Source organism: Rhinatrema bivittatum, chromosome 5 (genome assembly GCF_901001135.1).
Source record: "Rhinatrema bivittatum chromosome 5, aRhiBiv1.1, whole genome shotgun sequence".
NCBI lineage: Eukaryota > Metazoa > Chordata > Amphibia > Gymnophiona > Rhinatrematidae > Rhinatrema > Rhinatrema bivittatum.
This window is the reverse complement of record NC_042619.1, coordinates 216,308,981-216,326,815: the sequence shown is the minus strand read 5'-3', so window position 1 is coordinate 216,326,815 and position 17,835 is coordinate 216,308,981. Positions and strand designations below refer to the sequence as shown.

The following is a 17,835-nucleotide window of genomic DNA, read 5'->3' as shown; positions in this document are numbered from 1 at the left end:
TACATCCATCTTCCTGGTTTTGTTTTCATTTTGCAGTTCAGTCTCACTTTGCTGAAAAGGCTTTCAGACTGCCAGCAAGTAGATCTTTGAGCTGGCAGAGCTAAAGGGGTACTGTTTGATGACATACAGAACCATTCATTCCTGTTACTGGCAGAAGGATAGAGGGAAATCGTTTACAATGTCACAGCATTTTTTTTTTTGCTTTACAGATTCTTTCCTCTCTAGGCAAGTGTAATCATCCATTTGCAAGATTTCAACCATTTCTCTGTTACTGCACTAAAAACTGAGCATCTCCAGATATTCAGTAAACCTCCTCCAATTCTCTGGGACATGTAATGTATTATAGGAGTGTAAGGCCTTTAGAATTTAAGAGGGCTGCTTCAGTCTTCATGCCATTGTACGTCCAATTTTTTTATTTTAAGCACTAGAGAATTATCAAAAAACCGGAGACTTAAAGGAGCAGGTAAAGGGGTTTTTTGGAGATGTCCCCTGTAAACACACAGAAGGAAGCAAGAACATTCAGCAGGTTACGTGACAGCAGACTGCTCTCCAGTCTCTGGGCATTCCTCTTTTGGCACTATACAATGCTGCCTGCTTGTCCTGCCACAGAACTTTTGGCTTCTCCTAACAGCAGATTCTGGTTCAAACACAGGCAACACATTTTCTACAGAACTTTGGCCCTATCCTGGGGTTCAAGCTTACATCCCAGTGCACTGTGAGATTTGCAGGCCATACTCTTTCCATTTCAAATCAGCATCTAGGGTATCAACAACCACCAAGACGACGTTATCAGAAAACCCCAGCACTGGCTTCCAAGCCCATCGGAGGGTCGCTCAACCCGCTCGGAAACCCCTTTCCATTGCCCCAATGGGATCAGGAACGTTGTCAATACGACGCACCGAGCCAGAGGAAAGACTTACTGGAGCCCTTCCACGTCTCTGCATCGGAGGAGTCCTACTTTTACTTACCCGAGCTCAGCCCTTACTGGCTGAATACAGAGATGGTCTCTGGCTGTGGGGGCAGAGGGCTTAGACCTTCACCGCCACGCTCTGCTTCCTGAGTAAACAGAGCGTATGTGCCTTTCAGCTGCAAAATCCATGACAGGAACCGGCTACTGGACCAAGGCACACCTCCAAAGGATATCGGAAATCACCTCAGGAATTCTCAACTGGGGGAGGGATCATTAGGTATCACTGCAGGAGAGCAGGGCTCGATCTTTCTCCAATTTAATGGTAAATTTTTCTTCTTCAAATAAGTACTGCAATCCCACTAAACACAGATTGTGGTGTGGGGAAAGCACATCCACATCTGCTAGGAGACGGAGAGGTACTGAATGGCTGAGGTCACTGCAGGGGTGTATCTAAGGTGACGTCAGCTTTGGGTTATGTGCTCCCCTGCTAGCAGGGGAGCACATAACCCATTGGTCCTGAGTCCATCTAGCTACACTCTAGGAAATGTGAGATTTGCAGGCCATGCTCTTTCCATTTCAAATCAGCAACTAGGGTATCAAGAACCACCAAGACGACGTTATCAGAAAACCACAGCACTGGCTTGAAGCTCTCCTCCAAGATCTGGCCTGCTCCAAAATATGCGTTGTTAAAATGCTCGCTGCTCTGCGCAAAGACCAAAAAATATGCAAGCTTTAGCACTTTTAATGTCATTGTAAATTTCAGACTCACTTTAGCAGAAGCAGAATCATAAAAATCAGTACAACACGCAGTTCTAGCCATCTGATTTAGTGACCATCAGTATTTATAGATCAGGCACATACATATTGACCAAAGCAAAGATCAGCAGTTCCACAGAGGGATTATAAATCTTCACTGGCACAAACACATGAGTAAACAGAGCGTGTGTGCGTCTGTCTGAGCAGCTCCCCAGAAGCCTCCCAACTACAGACAACAAGCTGTCTCTGAATAACAGGGGAAAATGTTTTTTTTTTTTATTTCCTTAATGAATTTTCAAAATAAGGTAGAACAGCAGAAATTATTTTGGCATCCCTCTCCATATAAAATTTTGTTTCACAATCAAAAGCTGCCATGATGTTCATTTTCTATGAAATGCTATAAAATTCTAACCCTGAAACATTACAGCAGGGGGGGGAAAAAAAAAAATCAAGAAGCTTTTGGCCTAGATGAGGCAAAAAGTTGAAAGTCTCCCATTCCAGACCATTTGTGATACACCAGGAAGAATCAGGTTTAATAGGAGTCCCAGCCTTTCTTTCCATTTACTGAACAGTTTTATTGCCTTTTTAAGAAAATCTTTTTTGGAAAATATAAATACAAAGGCAGGAGAATTTTACTTACAAAGTTAAAACACTGTTCTCAAACGTAAAACACACACATTTCAGAGAAAAAAAATAGTTTTATGTACAATTTCAAGCAGCAAATGTATTTTATGTTACAGCTGTCCATATCTTACAAGGTACGGGAAAAAAATTAATTCAGTCTTTTTTTTTTTTTTTTTTTTTTAAATAAAGAGCAGAAAATGTTTAAACCTATACAAACAATCCGATTTGTGTTTGAAAACTAAATCCACAAGGTTTTTAAATTAGGATACAAAAGTTCAAACAATTAGTTGGCAGATATATGAATAGGTTGTTTTTTTTTTTTTCTCATTTATATTACAAATCGCTGATTTCTAGCCAATAGTTCGTTACCTGTCCAAAGCAGGTAATTCTGTAAACATGAACCCCCTCGAGAAGTGCTTTTGTAAGTCTGGTCTTCCAAGCAGGTCACATGACTCCGATCGTGGCTCCGCCTCCGGAGACATCAATCTCACAGAGGTGGGGACACAGAGCCAACGTGATTCTTTAAATTAAAAAAAAATATATAAATGTTCCAGATAAAAACAAACTTATCCCAAAGCATATGCACATCGAACGGCGAGGAAAGTGTCTTCAATAACAGTTACATTAAAAACAGATTAAATAACTGTCATTTTCTTGCTTTATTTTTTTTTAAATAAAATTTCTTCTGAAGTTCCTGCCTGGAATTTAGTCTTCTACAAATGAATCATATTTTCATGTTTAACAGTGTCCTTTCTTTACAGAAACTGTCACAAGCACACGTGTACACAGGGGGAAGCACAGCGGCAGTGCCCCCCTCCCCCCTCACACACACACACACAGTATCAGAAGGGGTGCAGAACTGCCCAGAATGATGCTCTGCAAGGTTTCCTCTCCCACCACTTTTCGGCATGCCCTGGACCCCACCGGTGATCTGATACATGACACAAATTGTACAGAGCATGAGCATGGGCCCTGCGTGCTTTGTCTTATTCCACAGGAACCGCATTTCTCCAAACTAGGAAATGCGGATTTCCCACCCTCCCCACGTGTCCCCACCCCCCTCCCACCCAGCAGTGTCGTAAGTGCCATGGTCCTGCGGGCAGCACGTTTGAATCTTGCCGCTCAGAGCGGGCTGTGCCAGGTCACCAGCTGACTGCAGAGCTGGGCTCGTCTTCAGGATGCAGCCACTCCAGGGATGACCCCAGTAACACTTGCAGTTCGTGCGTGAGCTTTACCAGCTCCACCGGTTCCTTGCTGTCTGGGCTAAACGCCTCGAGGTCCCTGGGAGAGGAGAACAAGGAGCTCAGGGACACCTGCTTGTGGAACTCCGCCTCGGTGATGGTGGCAATATCCACGCCGGGGAAGCCGCAGCAGAACGTGCGGGGCGACATCCTTAGCCGTTTTACCACGTCCGAGAGAAGCAGCCAGTTCCGGGGGCTGCAATTAGAAACAGAAAAAAAAAAAAGTTAAAGCTACCTACAGGACTTACCGGAGAAGGAAAAACGCAGCCCCACACAATCTGAAAATTCTTTCAGCATGCACTAAATATTGACAATTTACTAAACTATTTTAAATTGCACATAAAGCAGCAGTTCAAGGCTTTTAAGTGATCCTGAAACTTTGCCAGACACTGAACTTTTGTCTTCTGGGAAAATGAAAAAAAAAAAAAAAGTACAGGAAGACGAATGCTCTTTGGCATGCTTTGAGGTTTGCACCTGAAATCTCAGCCCTTCCTCCATCTCAAAAAGCACTCCCTGTTAGGAAGAGCCGTCATTCACTTCTCACCCTCTAAAATACCAGATTTCCTGAAGCGCAGCAGTTTCCCATGCAGCCCACCTGAGCAGTTTTATTAGAAATTCGTACCCCTGAGAGAGAGACACTTGGATGTTGTAACATGGCAAGAGGGGACTGTCTGAGAACTCAAATTCAAACACGTCACTGCAGCCGTCTTCATCCTCTGGGCCAGGCGGATCAGCCAGAATATCAAATCCAGATTCATCCTTGGGATCTGGGGAGAGGCAGAAGCTAAAATTACAGGGACAAACTTACATGGTCTGGAATCCCAGGAACAATGGTGATCCTGCAGAAAATGGGAATCTTTGCAGGTTCCAATTCTCTTTATTGGGTCAATGTAAGAATTATTTAAAGCTATGCTGTACGTGAATTTTTTTTTAGAGCGCACAAAATTTCATTTATAGGATGCATTGTACCCACCACAAATGGAGCTGCCATAGAAGTCCCAGCACACACCAGGGTCATCAGCACTCCGGCCATGAAGGTCAGTCAGATATTCTAGGGAGAGGAAGAAAAGCATGCACACAGATCAGAACAAACCTACTTATGAATAATGAGACACAGACCCAACCTATTAGATGCATTCTAGAGCAGCACACATTTCTCTAAGGGGGTACATATGTTTGAAACAAAATGAAAAAGGCAGTGAAATGCACTGTTTCGTTATGGGTCGTTTCAAAACAAAAAAAAGCCCCAATGAACTTCGTTGGTGGCTTTTTTATTTTTGCATTTCAGAATTGAGCCCTAGTTTGGTCTCCTCCCACCAATCCCCATCCCATAAAGCACTCCCACCCCATCTCAGGCCTTCCCTTATCCCCCCACCCATCTTACTCCATCTGTAGTTTGCAAAAAGCTGAAATGGGGCAGGAGTGATCCCCAGTTACTTCTGCACCACCAAGTCCTGTTTTCAAAATGGCACCAGCCAGCCCTCAAATCTGCTCCACCTTGTTGTAAGGCTGTACAATGGTGACAAATTCAGAACCAGCCAGCACTCATTTGAAAATGGGACCCAGTGGGGCAAGGGTAACTGGCAATTGCTCCTGCCTCTTTTCAACTTCTTGTGACCCACAAATAGGGTAAGATGGACCCAACGAGGGCAGGAGAGGAAACCTGGCCCCTTCGTTTTTTTTGCTTTGGTGCTCATTTCGTTTCAAGTAAATAAACCAAAATAAATGAAAGATAAATATAAAAAAGTAAAACAACTTTTTTTTCGATGCACCCCCCCCCCCCCTACACACACACACACATTTCTCACATGCTTCCTCTAGCAGCCACTGAACCAGAAACCTCAGTTTGCAATGCTAATCCAGACTTATGTGATGTTTAAAATCAGATCAGTGCACACTTTACAATCATTAATTCAGAGTCACAGAAAAGGGCCTCATGCCAACATCTGAAAGATCTCAAGAAGAGGTGGTGAGGAAAGAAGTTTTTAATCGTCTGATATGTGGAAGCCAGGTAGGCATCAGAAAAAGGTAAACCTGGGCCATAAAACAGGAAGTCCTAAAAAAAAGAAAACTTGGTCCCACTGCATCAGGAGGAGGAAAACCAATTACAGTACAGGAAGGTCAAGTGATGTCCCCAAGGTCATGAAGAGTCAACGAGATAGCAGGGATTTCAATTTGCGAGTTCCTGGGAGCTGGCACTAGTTTTCAGGATATTCCCACCAAATACTCATCAGATACATTTGCACACATCCTCTAGGAGCCTGCTTAATTTGCATATTTTGGAGATCCTAAAGGCCAGCTCTGTTTGGGGCTCTTGAGGACTGGCGTGGCCTAGCATTGCTCCTTGGTGCAGTAACAGTGATAACTTTGCTGGTCGGCACACAAGGCGGATTCAGGAGGAGAGTGAACAGGGATGGAGACACCAATACAGGATCCAAGAGAGCTTGCTAAGGCAAGCTGCCATCTCTGCTCACTTGCCCAGCCATGAAAAAGGTTCACAGATGCTTTCACCACACTTTTTTCCATTTCCTAAAAAAAAACATCTGGATACAGTTTATATGAAAGTCACTACCCAAAATAAATAAAATAAGATTCTCTGATTCCAGATAATTTCTGCAACCACAAGCAGTGAATAATATTTGTAAAGCAGCTTCGTAGAAAAGCGGAACGGGACTGGCACGGCAGACCGGTAGGGAAACTTATCAAAACAATTAGCAAATACAGAATGTACCAGGATAGGTGGGGAACCAGCAAGAATCCATAAAATTACAAGGCACGGGGTACATCAGTCACACGTAATAAGTAAAAGGATCCCCTGTGGACTGTTCCAGAACACTCTTAGGCATTCATAAAATCATCTTTTTTTTTTCCTTGAAAAAGGCAACAGGTTTTTTTGTTTTTTTTTTAATTCATTAAGCAGCTCCCATGTTTCAGATTTTTTTTTGCAGAAGGTGCCAGCCAAGGAAGAAAGGATGAAAACCTTTGGGGTTCTCTGCACATGCAGGGAGGAACAGCAGAAGCCCGCCCACCTGTGAGAAAGGTTTCCATCAGCTCACTGTGGGTCATCTTCGCTATCGTCCTTCCGGAGTAGGTCGCGAGGGTGGGATCAGCACCATAGGAAAGCACCAAACGGACAGTCTCCAGGTGGTCGTTCTCCACTGCATCGTGGATTGGCCTGGAGAAGAGAGAAGTGCGTGCAGAGGTCAGGGCGGTGATAACGGGCGGGACACTCTCCTCCAGGCCAAATCAACCAATTCCTATCTGTCTGTTCCTACAAACTGTGCACCAGGGGGTTCCTTAATATAAACCTACAGCATGGCAGGAACTAAGCTCTCCATCCTGATGTTTAATGTCTAGAATTTGTGTGTCCCGTGGCACCAGCGGCCTGGGCGGCAGCCCACGGGACAGCACAGCCACACAGCCCACTGCCCGTGAGTCATGGAAACGCCTCCCCACCCCCCCCCCCCCCCATGAATAAGCAGCGAGAATAAAACTCCCACCTGAGGGGGCAGTATGCAAACAAAAAAAGTGTGTACACACATGCAGTACACTAAGTGCAAGACACATGCAGATGGCATTCGGTGTCCAGACAGTCACAGTCACAGGCTCCCTGACCAGAGGAAGGGCAGCTGCAGGGGGGAGGCAGGTGGCACGGACTCACGTGGCAGGGCTGGGAAAAAGTAGGAAAACGCAGCAGGTTGTGCCGTGCGGTTGGAAGAGAGGATGGGAGCAGGCCAGCGTGAGCAGATTACCCACGCAGAGCCGGGATAAAAAAAAAAAAAAAAAAAAAAGAGAGAGCACACGGAGCAGGCAGCAATGGTGGCGGCCTGCGCTGCTCAGCCGAGCCACAGAGGGCGGACAGGAGCAGCAGGCGTAATCAGGTGGAGCCGGCAACAGGAGCAGGAGCAGCAGCAGCATTACAATGACGTCATCTGCTGCTGCCGCCGAGCCTCCTCTTGCAAGACTGGCTCCGCGGCAGCCAGGAGAGGACGTCATTCGGATGCTGCTGCTGGGATGGGTATGCAGGTTTATATTTGCAGTTTTACTTTTCTCAGAGGTAAGATTATTATTGCTTGAGGGCTGGCAGGTAGTGCTGATTTGGTACGGGAGGTTTACGCAAGGCTTTCTGAGGGTCAAGCCCACGTCGGAAATGCACTGCACCAGGACCAATACCATAAGGGTTATTTTTGCAGGGTTTTCTGGTTGGCACCACAGCAGTGCATGTAAACACACTATACAGGTTGCGTAAATAATGTTTACCTCAGAAGACTATACTCTGAATGTTCTTTTTAGTGTAAAAATCTGTTATTATAAATGCAACTTTTAATTGTGCATGCGTGGGGGTTTTTTGTTTTTTTTTTAAAGTTCGCCTATGACATCTGATATCCTTGCAATGGCCATGGGTCCCAGAGGCGCAGGGAACGGACCTGGGTAGGGAGAAATATCAGATTGTAAAGTTTAGATTACCGGAGGGAGATAAATAAACTGGGGGACACGGGTGGGGGGCAGCAAATTAACTGTTCGCACAGGGCCACAAAAAAAAAAAGCTAAGCACCGGCCCTGTGGATGGCACTGCTCTAGGTGATCCCAACTGGGGAAACTCGACAGCACCCGAGCACTGCCCCGGGGTCCCGGCGTGGGTAACCTCACCTGGTGCCGTCCTGAGCGCTGCAGTTCACATCGGCCCCGTGCTCCAGCAGGTGACGTGCGATGCTAAGCCAGCCCCGGGCACAGGCCTCATGCAGGGCACAGTAACCCGCATTGTCGCGATGGTTCACGTCGCACACCTTATTCTCCAGACAGTAGAGAACCACCTCCTGGAAAGAAAGAGCAAACAGTTTTAACCCTCGCTGATCTGGCAACATTTACTTCCTTGGGGCCCCTGGCCAACCCCCCCCCCCCCCCCCCCAGCCTCAGTTCCCGTCTGCAACAGCTGAAAACAAACAGAATTACCCCTTCACCCAAGGCAGGATGAAGGTCTGCCAGTCACTGCCACAGGACCGTGTGCCAGCAAAGAATATACCTGGGTTAGAAAGAGGGATCAGACAGCTCAAGCACAGGCTGTTTAATGCAAAAGTCCGAGGCGTCATCCCCTAAACCATGAGTGCCAGAGCCCGGGAGAGTGTGACAGCAGAGGGACGTTTCTGACTATCCTGCTTCCTACGCACGCCCTATAAGCAGCGGCTGTCACCATCCTCAGAGACGCGATACCGGCTTTCCGGGATCTTCGGGACCACCCAGCTTGGCTGTTCTTATTCACGGACAGGGAGTGGTCTAGCAGATGCAGTAATGGGTTGGGAACCAAGGGATCGCCCTTCCATTTAATCGCCCTTCCTCTACCGGCGTCGCGCGCACGAAGGAGCGCGACAAAGGGGCCTGCCCCTTTGTCTCGCCCCTTCGTGCCGCCCCGAGCAGCCCGCTACTACGCATCCTACCTTTCCACCAGTAATGTGTCTAAGGCTAAAGACACCCCGCTAGAACCCAATGCTCGTCATCTGCTGACAAGAACTCACAGAAAACAGCCCTTGGACTGTACACAACTCTCTGCCATACAATACTGTAAACATTCGTCAAGAGAACCATATGTAAGTGAACCCTGTATCTGCACTCCTCAACCTACTCTATCTAAGTATCTAATCGCATGTCATATTATAGTAAGCCATTTCCCCTGCATTACTCTCACCAATTGTTGTCAATTGATAATCTGCATTGCCTATACTCCAGCTACACCACTCCCTCCAAATGCAATAATTGTTTAAGTTCCTTCATCCTACTCTTCTGCAATACTGTGTATGCATCTGCAGTATCCTGTTACAATTGTATTGAAACCTAACTATCTGTCTAAAGGTTCCTGCCTTGCTTTAAGTTCCTTCAACCTACTCTTTTGCAATACCGTGCCCGCTTATGCATTATCCTGCTACAACTGTCTTTAAACCTGGTTATTTGCCATAAGTTTCCTGCATTTCACACTGTGTCTGTGCTCTCCAATACTTCTTTTGATTAGCCCTCTCTAACAATGCCCCCATACGCCTATCCACACCCCCCCCTTTACCCACTCACACCCCCCTCCAAATTATCCCCCCCCTTCCACACCCTCCACAACACCCAAAAAAGGCGCCTGACCTCCATCCCTATAGCTCCCACCTCCCAAGCCCTCACCATCTCCCTCATCTCACTCCTACTCATTAACGCCCAATCCCTAAAACAAAAAACACACCTACTTAATGACATCCTAACCGACTCCAAACCAGAAATCTTTGCAGCTACTGAAACCTGGTTCAAACCCTGCGACAACCCCCTCCTTAACCAACTACCTTCTGAAAATTATGACATCTTCTCCATCCCCCGAAAAAAGAAAAGAGGAGGGGGCCTACTCCTCATTGCCAAAAAAGAATTCAAGCTCACCTCACAAACCTGCATTATTCCCAATCAATACGAAGTAGGCCTTTTCAAATCGCAATCCCTACAAATATGTCTCATATATACCCCCCCTGGTCTTTTGGAAAAGGACCCCTCCCCCCTCATTGAATTCCTCACCATCTCCCTCTCTCCCGACATACCCACAATACTCCTTGGCGACTTTAACCTACATGTTGACTCCATTCCACAATCCCCCACATGTGAAGCTTTCATCACATCCTTAGACGCAATGGGCTTTACCCAACTCATCCATTCCCCAACCCACAAAGCCGGTCATACCCTTGACCTCATCTTCACCAATCCTCTCATAAACATCATCCACTCCCCCACATGCCTTCCTGTCCCCTGGTCCGATCACTCCATCATCAACACAACCCTCTCCCTACAAATCCCTCCTACCTCCCCTCCTACCCAACCTAAATCCTTCCATTTCCCCAAAACCTGCCCTATAGATACCCTGGCCACAGCTTGCTCCAACATCTCAGGCCATATTGACCTACAAACAGTAGATAACGCTATATCCACCTGGACAGAAACCACCCTGAAAATCGCCAACAACCTATGCCCGTTCATTCAAAAAACAATCACTCAAACCAAATCATCTAAAAAACCCTGGTACACCCAGATACTCAAATCCCAAAAAATCCAGCTTAGAGCAGCAGAAAGACATTGGCGCAAACACCCTACCACCGCCACAAAAACCATTTACTACCAACTCATGCACGCATATAGAAACGCCATTCAAGCTACAAAAAAGGAATACTATGCCAAAAAAATTCACCACCTCCAATTCAACCCAAAAGCACTGTTTACCCTAGTCTCAAACCTCACCAAACCTAACATGTCTACACCACAAGTCGCCTCCACCCAGACCCGATGCAATGACATTGCCCTATTCTTTAAGAACAAAATATCAAACATCACCGCCAAGTTTACTACAAACACTAACAATTCCCCCAACATTAACAACACAACTCCCCCTATCCCACACACGCCTAATATCCTATCTTCCTTTGAACCCTCCTCAACACTAGAAATAGAAAACATTCTAAAGAAGATGAGACCCTCCTCCCACCCCTCCGAAACTATCCCTACTAAGTTACTTCTCGCTATCCCTAAAACAATAGCCTCTTCACTCTCCAAAATCGTGAATTGCTCCCTGGAACACGGCATGGTACCCAACTCACTGAAACAAGCTGTGGTCAAACCTATCCTAAAAAAACCCTCCCTTGACCCTACCAACCTTTCCAATCTCCGCCCCATCTCCAATCTCCCCTTCCTCTCCAAAATCATTGAGAAACTAGTTAACTCCCGTCTCTCCGACCACCTAGAACAATCCAACATACTCCCATCTACACAATATGGCTTCCGTAAACACCTCAGTACGGAATCCCTCCTCCTCTCCCTCACAAACACTATCATCAAAGGAATGGATGCCGGCAACTCCTATCTCATTGCCATGCTAGACATCTCCGCCGCTTTCGATACCATAAATCATAACATCCTCATCAACACACTCACCAGCATAGGAATCTCAGGCACCGCCCTCTCCTGGATAAAGTCCTTCCTCCAAAACCGCACCTACACAGTCCTCACTGACAATTTCACCTCCCCCCCTGTTAATCTCAACTGTGGCGTCCCCCAAGGATCTTCTCTCTCTTCCACTCTATTCAATATCTACATGCTCCCCCTCACACACCTCCTTTCCAACCTTGGCATTACACACTTCATCTACGCAGATGATGTGCAAATACTCATTCCCTTCACAGACACTGTACTCACTGCTCTACACAAATGGGACACCATCCTCACTTCCATTAACCAACTTCTCACAGACATGCACCTAGCCCTTAACCCACAAAAGACTGAACTCCTCCTCATCTCCTCTAAACATACACCCACAACCTGTCCCTCCACACTCCACCTTCCCAACCTCTCTTCCAACACAAGAAACTTGGGTATTATACTTGACAATCAACTTACCTTTAAACCATACATCAAATCTATCCTTAGCAGTTGCTATTTCAAACTCCAAACCCTCAAAAAACTCAAACCCCTCCTCTACTTCCATGACTTCCGCACAGTACTCCAATCCCTTATTTTTTCAAAAATTGATTACTGTAACGCACTCTTACTTGGACTCCCGGCCACCCACATCAGACCTCTCCAACTCCTCCAAAACGCCACTGCACGCATCCTCTCTAATGTCAAGAAGAAAGACCACATTACCCCCACCCTCATCAACCTCCATTGGCTTCCCATCCATTCACGAATCTTATACAAAACACTTACCCTAATACACAAAAGCATTACAAATGAACACTTCAACTGGTTAAACCCTCCTTTCCTCCCACGTACCTCCACAAGACCCACCCGCTCCTCCCTTCGTGGAACCCTTATTCCCCCCTCTATAAAATCGACAAGGCTCATCTCCTCCACCAAGAGGGCCCTCTCCCTCGCAGGCCCCTCCCTATGGAACTCCATGCCCTTTGACCTTCGCATCGAAACTTCCACCCCTACCTTTAAAAAAAAAACTCAAAACCTGGCTCTTCCTCCAAGCATACCCCCAATCACCATCCTCACCTATAAACACCCCCTCTCAACCTCCTCCTAATTCTAACACCCCCACCACAGGACCTACACCTTTCCCCTCAGGACAACCTCAAACCCCTCACCTAACATCATTCACTTAACAAGCCATCACCTAATACAATTGTACATTTTACCTCACCCCCCTCACCCCCCTCCCTGCTCTTCATGCGCACATACAACCTTAGTATACAACCCCTGTACATATTCTCTATTTATTGACTCCCTGTACATATTTTCTCCTCCTGTACCCGTCCTCACCCCCCCCCCGCGTCAAGATCACCCTCACCCCTCCCTCCCCTAGTTTTCGAGTTTTTACTATGTTACTATTCTCATGTTACACACAGTTCTTTGTAAAGGCTCTGCCTATATTTATCTTGGTTTGTAAGTTATCTGTAAACCGGCACGATGTGCAAACGGTTGCCGGTATATAAAATTAAATAAATAAATAAAATAAATAAATCCTGCTTCTGCCATTGATACTTAGAATCCTAGGCAAGTCACTTAGTCCCTGTTGCTTCAGTTATCCATATGGGGGCTTATATATCAAACAGGCCCCTCGGACCGTAGGTTTTTCAGGGTAGGCATCTCTTAACTTGTTAATCACTTTTTGTATCTAGGAGCAAATGAATCCAGATTTATTAACCACAGAACTACACAAATAAATACAAATATTGCACTCCTATCGTCACACACATAGCTTATTAGGTTCCCTGAGTGGCAAGGGCTCCCTTTCAGGTTTGCACTCCCCAGTACTTTCATGAAAAATACACAAAGATGTTCCCTGATTCTCTGCAGCAGCTGGAGAGCAGGCGAGGAATAGGAAATCGTGGGGCTGACCCAGTCCTCACCAACTGAACAGTGGCAGACCAGGGTCTCTTCATTGCTGAGCACTGGATAGGGAGAAGTCTGCTCTTCTGTACTTGGAGGGACGACATGCTGGTTTCTTTTTTTCCTGTTCCAGTGCTTTTTTTTTTTTAACAATTTGACACCATTTTTTATGGGAACGCTCTTCCCCCCTCAGCTCTTCTGCTTTATTCGTGCTGTAAATGTCACCATTTGGTGCCTTCATAAGGTTCCAGTGGGGATCAGCATAGCACCGCCCCGATTTACTCAGACACATAATAGTGAGTGGCTAAGAGAAGATTAAAAAAAAAAAAAAAGACACTACTCCGGGAATTAAGCACGCGGGAGCAATTTTTGAGATTTCCTTTTAGTTGTGTGGTCGTACTGAGGTGCTAAACATTAACAGCCTGCGACTCACGGGAGCTCCTTGAAATGTGATCCTGGTTGGAGATGGGAGTTGGTTTCACAGCAGCCTGCCTTTCGGCAGAGATCTCCTGAAGTCCTTATTTCGGAATCCTTTCCATCACCCCCATCATCTGTTCAGCTTTCAGGTATGCAAGTGCACCAACGCCCTCAGCCATCGTCTTTTTACAAAGATGACAAAAGGGTTATTAGCACCTTGTTAAGGTGACCATGGCTGGCCTGCCCAACCTCCTGTTAAAATCCAGGCTGAGTCCAACTTCTGCAGTCTTTCCAGTTACTGATCTTCTTACTACAGAGCATAGCTTTCTCTCAAATCTTTCTGAAGGATAGTTTTAAGAGAAAAATATGCAGTTGCTATCTTGCTTTCTAGTTAATTCCATATATTTTGCCTGAAACAGGATCTTTTTAGGGCAATTAAACTGAGGGGGTTTCTTCATCCTTCCTATGGCACTTTGAGCTGAAGGAAAAACGGACACTGCTGCTTTAGGCAGATACAAACCCCAAATTAAATGGTCTTTCTTCCCAAGTTCCATCTCTGTGCACTCAAACCCACTTATCGATTTCTCATTTCACTGCAGTGCTAAAATATTAATATAAGCCCAGCAATAGTATAATGGTGGTTGAGAGATCACAGGCAGAGCAGAGCTTAAGAGCTGCCAGATTCACCTGGGGGCGCCTCCCGGATTTTCAGCACAGCTGGAAACCCTCCGTCACCGTCAGCCGATGTTTGGCAGTTCCGGGTAGGTCACAGATACCCATTCAAATTCCACGTTTAATTAAGGATAACACGGGGGGGGGGGGGGGGGGGGGGGCCTCCCTGCATTCCCAGCCTACCTTGGATTGCTGATCGGGTGCCAAACCTTGGGAGCAATGCCAGGCTGCAGGACATGGGGGGGGGGGGGGGGGGAAATGGACTCCCCTCCCCCCCCCTCCCCCGAGCACTAGAATGAGGGTAACATGCGGAGGGGGTACAGCCTGCAATCTTCGCCACCAAGGCTTGACCCTCTGCACATCAGCAGAGCTACAAGAGCTGCTATTGTGAAGTCGCCGTGTGCTGATTTACAGTCGCTCGCAGGCCACGTTCCGTCTGCGGAATAATAATCTAGAGAGCGGCAGACTCCACAGCGCTCTGCGTTCCTTCTGTCAGTTCCACGGCTAGAGCCGCTGTACATCCGACCCCCCCCCCCCCCCGCGGCTGGTATCCAGGATACAGCATGAAGCTGTTCTTTTAGAAAGGGCTCCATTAACTAGCCTGACCCGGGCCGGTGGCAAGCCGATAAGCCACTGGGCCCCAGCCCCGTCACAGGGGGGGGCGCACACACACCACATGCTGCGACCGCACACGTCAACTCTCTCCCGGGGAATCCGGCAGCAGCGAGGTGTCCGGCCACCAGGCGAGGTGTATCAGTACGGGTGCAGGCCTCTCCTCTCTTCTCCCCCCCCCCCCCCCCCCCGAGGCAGCTTTTGCTCTGGGTGTCCCTCTCCCCCTTCCAATAGGCCAGGCCCCTCCCAGGAGGCTCCAGAAATCCCTCCACAAGGAAGACGGAGCTGTCCCAACTCGCGCTGTTCATTCACAATACCTGCAAGCTCCTGACAGACTGCCCTATACACACACCCCCGAACCAGGGGAATAAGGAATGAATCCTTCTGAAAGGCACTCGGACACAGCACGGGAAGGAAGAGGGTTCGGCCACGCACGCGCAGCTGGAAGTGAATCGGGAGAAAGGTCTGCACCGTCCCGCGGACACAACATGGGGGGGGGGGGGGGGAGAAAAAAAAAAGATCCAAGCGAAGGAGAAAGACTGATCGAAGGCGAGCGGGACCCTGTCCCTCCCAGGGACCGGTTACCCGGTTTATTTTCACAGCTTAATTGGACTCTGCAGTAGGTGGAGAGCTCCGGCTGTCCGCTGGCCTGCCACAAGCCACAGGCAGGGAAAGGAGAAACCTTCTGCAACCTTCCCATGCAAGGCGCTTCTAGTGCCAAATCAGGCCCCCCGCCTCCCCCCTGTAAATCTCCTGTGCTAGCCACAGGCCTCGCCGGCACACTACTAAGTGGTACAAGCCCTGACGCCTCCAAATCCTCCACACCACTATCTGAGCACTGCACAAACATTTTGCTTGAAGTCTGTAAAATAAAAAAAAAAAAAAAGTCAGAACTGCAGTTGGCAAACTATCAACAGCTTGGGAGACCCTTGTGTGCCTATGCGGTGGGAAGAGGCTGTTGGACAGGTTTACGTTTGTGGGAGGCCCCCCCTGAAAATTATGCTCCGAGATCCTGAATGTGATCACTGTGTGTGTGTGTGTGTGTGTGTGTGTGTGTGTGTGTGTGTCAAGAGACACCCCCCCCCCCTCGAGGTTTTTAGATATAAGGACAGCCGAGAGCATCTGAGCAGTGAACGGCTCTGCATGCTAGCTGCCGGGACTCGTTTCAGCGCTGGCCATGCCTTCTCCCAGAGCCAAGCTGCAGCACTGCCCTCCCATAGCCGGAGAGAGAGAGGAAGCGGGAGGAGCACCATCCCTACACAGCAGCAGCAGGGCCCTGTGCGACTGCACAGCTGCACACCTCTAAAGCTGGCTCGGCTAGCTCTCCTGGTTCCCCTCGTGGGCCTCTCTGGCCAGCTCCTTGGCTGGACAACGGCTTTAGACACCCCCCCCCCCCCCCCCGGAGGAAGATGCAGCAAAACCCTTTTGTATTCCCTCTTCCCGGGACTTCTTCCTGGCTTATCCTGCATCTGGTGACTGCAAGCTATTTAGCTTCCTTTACGTACTGGGATTCGGAAATAGTCAGACCCCCCCTCAAAAAGCTGGATTCTCCATTCCTCCTGGGCTATTGTTTGCTGTCACGTGCTGCCGGTCGGCTCATGGAAGCAGAGACTTTGAAAACTGCTGCAGTGGCCCTTGCAGAGCTTGGGAGCCAACCCAAAAGGGTGGCACTGTGTTTGCTGCTTGCACGCTCTTAGTGCAAGATGTAATTTCTTGTGTCTTTGACGGTACCCGTGGATGGGACTTGTAAATAACTGTGTGTCAATATATTGACTGCCTCGGTGAGGTCATTTCAACCTCCTTGAGAGTAAGATACCTAATCTAGGACTGCCCGCAGAGGGGGGGGGGGGTCTGGTCAGCCCCTCCAGCAGATTGACTGCGAGCACTAAAAGACCCGAGAAAGCCCTGTCTGGCCGATGCCCCCATCACATGGCTACGCGGAAATGAACCAAATGGGCCACGAGTGCTCCCAGCCTACGAGCAGAACATCATTAACTGTAAAATGGAAACCATAAAACTTTACATTGTTCATTAATTAAATGCCTCATTAACTGGAGGGGTTTTTTTTTTTTGGTTTTTTTTTTTTTTAACATGAAAATGTGACCATCGGAGCAAAACCGCGAGCCCGTTGCAGGCAGGCATTTCCCGTTCACCCCGTGCCTTTGCAAAGAAGATATGGGGTTTGTGTGACAGCTGAAACGGAAGGGAGCTGCGGGCAGGACATTTCATGGACTCCCCCGTTGCTGGAAGGCCTTTTCTGAGCCCCTCGTAGGTCCTGAGAATATCATCTTCTGCCCATTCTACTCTGAGCCGAGGGCGAGTGGATTAGCTCCTGAAAGCTCGTCCAAGCCAAAAGGGATCACCTTAGCTATTTTTTGTGTTCATTTGTTAACCTTTATCTCCATGCAAGGTTCCTGGCTCTGGCCCTTATCTGCACCTCTGTACTGTCACATTTACAGAATTTGCTGGAACACAGCAAACAGATATACAATGATCTGCAGCCCATCCCATCCGCCCCATTACTGCTGTCCATGCTGCTAAGGAGAACGCCCAGCTGCCAGTCACCGAGCGCGGATACGGAGAAGGATCGCGCGCAGAGGGGGGAGCACGCAGGATCCTCACTTGGTTCACAGCCAGCTTCCCAGCCTCCCCATGTCTAAAGCGCAGCTACCAGCACTAGTGCGGATGAACATCCGTCCTGGGTCCCCTGCACAGCTGCGTTTCCGCTAGACTTTTAGATTTTACTGTATTGCAGCCTGCCAA

General features: G+C 47.9%; 1 protein-coding gene across 3 annotated transcripts in view; it reads right to left on the bottom strand.

Annotated features, from left to right (window-relative positions):
* Positions 1–3,352: 3,352 nt before the first annotated feature.
* Positions 3,353–17,835, bottom strand: part of BCOR (BCL6 corepressor) — a 71,873-nt gene continuing 57,390 nt past the window's right edge. For all 3 annotated transcript variants that reach the window (XM_029603164.1, XM_029603166.1, XM_029603165.1), the window contains 5 exons: positions 8,182–8,348; positions 6,561–6,706; positions 4,505–4,582; positions 4,154–4,298; positions 3,353–3,727 (listed from right to left, as the gene is read on the bottom strand). In XM_029603164.1, the coding sequence (XP_029459024.1) occupies positions 3,433–3,727; positions 4,154–4,298; positions 4,505–4,582; positions 6,561–6,706; positions 8,182–8,348 (831 nt within the window). In that variant the 3' untranslated portion in view covers positions 3,353–3,432. The remainder of the gene's footprint in view (positions 3,728–4,153; positions 4,299–4,504; positions 4,583–6,560; positions 6,707–8,181; positions 8,349–17,835) is intronic.